Genomic DNA, 4,441 nt, shown 5'->3' with positions numbered 1-4,441 from the left:
AAAAAAATAAAATAAAATAAAATAAAAATACAAACTCTCCCTTCTGAAGTGTACAGCTCAGAACTGGAGAGATGGCTCAGCCGTTATGAGCATGTTGCTCTTCCAGAGGACCTCAGTTGGATTCCCAGCACCGGCATGAGGCAGCTCCTATATTCATAAGAACACACCTGTATAGAGACACACATATGCATGATTTAAAAACAAAATGAAGTTGGGTGGTGGTGACACATACCTTCTTTTTTGTTGTTGTTATAAACGGATTGACCCATTAGCTTAGGCTTTTTATGTACTAATTCTTATAACTTACATTAGTCCATAACTCTTGGGTGATGAACACCTTTAATCCCAGCACTTAGGAGGCAGAGGCAGGTTTATCTCTGTGAGCTCAAGGCCAGCTTGATCTACAAAGCTAGGTCCAGGACAGCAAGGTCTGCTACACAGAGAAACTCTGTCCTAAACACACACACACAAATAAATTAAAGAATTATATTTTTAAAATAAAGCATACAACTTTTTATTTTCTTATTTTTAAAATAAAGCATGCAGTGGCCTTTAGGATATTTGTCTCTGTCTAATTCCAGAACACTTACACTCCAACTATAAGCTTCTCATGAACCAACAGTCACTTCCTAGTCTTCTGGAACTCCATAAAACTGCTTAGATGCTTTCTCTGTTAATGGATTGGTCGGTGGAAACTGCATATTGTGGCCTTCGCAGCTGGCTTTCCTACCCGTTTTCAGGGATAATAACGTTGTAGCAAATGTCAGTATTTTATTCCTTTTTTCCTTTAAAAAAGTTACTGCTAGCTAGGCGGCGGTGGTGCACACCTTTAATGCCAGCACTGGTAAGGCAGAGGCAGGTGAGCCTCTGAGTTAGAGGCCAGCGGTCACCCAGGGCCACACAGAGAAACTCTGTCCCCAAAAAACAAAAACTAAAACAAAACCCAAAATTTACTATTATTGTTTATATATGCGTGCACGATGTGTGTGAGAGAGGATGCAAGTGCAGGCACACCCGTTCACATCTGCGTGTAGGTCCCAGAGATAAATCTCAGGTTGTTAGGACTAACGATTGAGTTCTCTTGCTGTACCTAGATGGCTTTATTTTGATTTGGGGGGGGGGGGGTAGGTATCTTCAATGTGCACCAGACTGATCTTTAACTTGATACTGGCGCTTAGGTTGGACTCTAACTTTTGATCTTCCTCCTCAGACTCCTGAGTCCTGGGGCCCATGCGGGCTTTATGATAGAGCCCTAATCACTCTTTATGTATTCTGGATACTAGTTCCTCAGGCACACGGATTATTTTACATATTCCATTGGTTCGTTTTATGGACTGTAAGAAGAGAGATCAAGGAAACGCAGGTGAACACAAACAAAGGACACAAGATTGATACTCCACACTCTAAACAAACCCCCTGCAAGCCCTGGGCTAACGGAGGACTTGGCACCCTGGTACCCAGGAGTTGCCAGTCGGCCCCGCCCCTCGCTCTTTGACCCACGCCGTTTCCGGTTGGAGACGTGGCTTGGGTCCGCCATCTTGGCCAGAGGCGAAGCGGCGGAGGCTCCTGTCAGGGGCAGCAGGTCCGGAGCGGCCCGAGCTCCGCTTCCCTGGGCTGCAGCCCGAGCCGCAGCGGAGCCAGAGCGTGGTGCGCCCCACCTGCGGCCTCACCATGGTAAGCGCCGAGGCCGGGTCCTCTCGCCCTGTCCCCGCCGGTCGGGCCCGGATGGCAGGAGCCGCGCCCGCAGCCCCGCTGGTGGCCCGGGCTTGGCGCGGCCTCCGGGGGAAACTGGAGCGAGCTGCCGCGCCCACCGGGCCTCCGCCGGCCACACTGCCGCGTCCTGCCGCCCGCCCGTCACCGCGACCCAGCCGGGCGGGTGGCTGTCGCCTGGGCCTTCCGCCCTCCCGTCCTTCCCGCCGGTTCCCTGCGAGCTCCGGCTCGGCGAGGCCGGGCCTGTCGGCAGCTCCTCGTCCCCCTGTCACCACCTCGTCCGTTTCAGCTTCTTTTTGTTTTGTTTTACTCGAAAGGGGGAAGTGGAGGTAGCAGGGAAGGAGTAAGTTCGGACGCTCGTGTGTAGGACCCAGGTGTCCCCGGAGCGTCTGTCCCGGGGTAGCGCGGACGTGTGACTTTGGCAGCGAGGCCGAGTGGACAGTGTATAGAACATTGAGAAATGGGGTGACACACACGGGTTTCTGTCTTCGGGGAACCTACTAGTATTCGGGTGGAGTGACATGCGTGTGGCTTGTTGTAATCGGGGTTCTCGGCTGGAGGAGAAGGGGTGAGCTGTACTTGGGGACCTCCGCAGGCTTGGTCTTTTCGTCCTCATCTGTTACGGAGATCGGAGAATGACTGTGGGTGAGGATGGGGGAAAGCAGAATTGACTCCGCCAGACCCCGCTGTATCAGCTAAATCTGGATATTCGGGAACTAGAAGAGATTCTATGGCTTCCAAGGAGCTAGTAATTTTTATCTTTTAAATTTTTTTTTTTTGAGTTACTTGAAAGCATACCTAAGGTCCAACAGACTTATTTTGGTACTTGTCATACGTACTGAGTTCTACTGACAACTCTTTCAATAAGAACTTGGTTAGAGGAGAGATTCATGTTTGGTCTTTAAACCGTTGGAAGTTCCTTTTCCAGCCTCAGGTGTATGAATTACATTAAGTAGGTTGGCCTCCCCAGTTTTGGTTTTAGACATATATTTCCAAAATCTCATATACCCACCCCAAGTCCCAATTCCACAAGGTTACTTTCTTTGTTTTTGTTTGTTCGTATGGTTTTTCTTCTATTTTTAAGATGCTTTTATTTTATGTGTATGAAGTGATTTGCTCATTTGTATGTATGTCTTGTGCACCACCTGAAGGGGGTGTTGGATTCCTTGGAACTGAAGTATGGACACTTGCCAATCTCCCTGTGGGTGCAGGGGAGCTAACCCAAGTCCTCTTCAAGAACAAGTGCTCTTAACTGAGCCACCTCTCCAGCCTCCGTTCTTTAGAGAGAGTGTTTCTCACTATGTCCTCTGGCTGTTCTGAAACTCACTGTGCTAACCAGACTGACCTCTCTGCCTTCCCAGCACTGGAATTAAGGTGTGCACCACCACTACTGGCGTGGATAGTGATTTCTTTTACGTTTTGGGGAGTATTCATAGTGTATGTTAGAGTATGTTGTTTCAGTATTGAAACTAGAGCCTTAGGAAACCAAATACAGGTCTTTATCAAATCTTGTTTATTAAAATGTTCTTAGAACTTTAAGATTTTAAATTCACTGATAATTGAGGGAACAGACCAGGCGACAGTGGCTCACACCTTTAATCCCCGCACTCTGAGATAGAGGCAGGTGAATCAATGAATTTGATGCCAGCCTGGTTAACAGAGAGAGTTCCAGGGCAGCCAAGGCTACATATTGAGACTATGTCTCAAAAATCAAAAAGCAGACAGACAAACAAAAAAGATAATTGAGGAACAGTAGAGCTCTAGGTGTTAAGTGATATGTGTGCTTAGATACATATATATGTGTGTGTATTTATATGTGTATATATGTACTTTTTTGCTTGTCCTTTTGATGTGTATACATAATATAGCTGTGTCCTGTCTTTCTGAATTAGAGACTTAGCATGATCCAGATATCCAGACTTGTATGTTGTGGAGAGTAGTTTATCTCAGTACAATCTGCACTGTCAAGTCAAAGACTTGGTATTCTGTTAATGTTTCTGGGCCCTACTTAATTACAAAAAGATCCTTGTATCATAGCATTGCCCAAGTGGGGTGAAATTTTGATCTCAAAGTTGCACCAAAATTTCTAGAAGTAGTCTTTCCTTAACAATTTTTATTAAGACTTTCAAACATTTGGAAATTTTGAGGGAATCTTACACGGACCAGTCATGTAACTACCAACTAGTTTCTTTTAGCATTTCACTGTAATTATTTTATCACACACCTAATCATGCATCATTAAAACATATTTCAGATTAAGTTAATACGTACATAAACATTGTTTTTGAAAAATAAATTTTCATTGACTTTAGTTACTGAGTATCAATGCAAACTTGTAGACTGCAGTCACTGTAGATATGCAAAGTGCAAAAGTGGCTCATAACATGAATTACAAAAGGAAATACTTTGTAATTTTTTTTTCTTTAATCAGATGGAGTTCAGCCTGGCCTGAAACTCACTGTCTTCTTTCAGTTTCCTGACATACTTGGTTACATTAGCTGAAATGCATCTTCTGATTTGTCCTTTTTTCTTAGTTTTCTTAGGATTTGCCAAATATCATTATAATATTTGTTTAAACTTACATTTGAAGCCGGGCGGTGGTGGCGCACGCCTTTAATCCCAGCACTCGGGAGGCAGAGGCAGGCGGATCTCTGGGAGTTCGAGGCCAGCCTGGTCTACAAGAGCTAGTTCCGGGACAGGCACCAAAGCTACAGAGAAACCCTGTCTCGAA

General features: G+C 45.6%; 1 protein-coding gene across 1 annotated transcript in view; it reads left to right on the top strand.

Annotated features, from left to right (window-relative positions):
* The first annotated feature begins 1,517 nt into the window (after window positions 1-1,517).
* The window catches only part of Arcn1 (archain 1), a 26,514-nt gene continuing 23,590 nt past the window's right edge, over window positions 1,518-4,441 (top strand). Inside the window, exon 1 of the mRNA XM_050156337.1 lies at window positions 1,518-1,674. Within this exon, the coding sequence (XP_050012294.1) occupies window positions 1,672-1,674 (3 nt within the window). The 5' untranslated portion in view covers window positions 1,518-1,671. The remainder of the gene's footprint in view (window positions 1,675-4,441) is intronic.

The sequence above is a fragment of the Alexandromys fortis genome, unplaced genomic scaffold (assembly GCF_014885135.2).
Source record: "Alexandromys fortis isolate MF-2015 unplaced genomic scaffold, M_Fortis_MF-2015_v1.1 scaffold_89, whole genome shotgun sequence".
NCBI lineage: Eukaryota > Metazoa > Chordata > Mammalia > Rodentia > Cricetidae > Alexandromys > Alexandromys fortis.
This window is presented reverse-complemented; position numbering and strand designations above follow the sequence as displayed.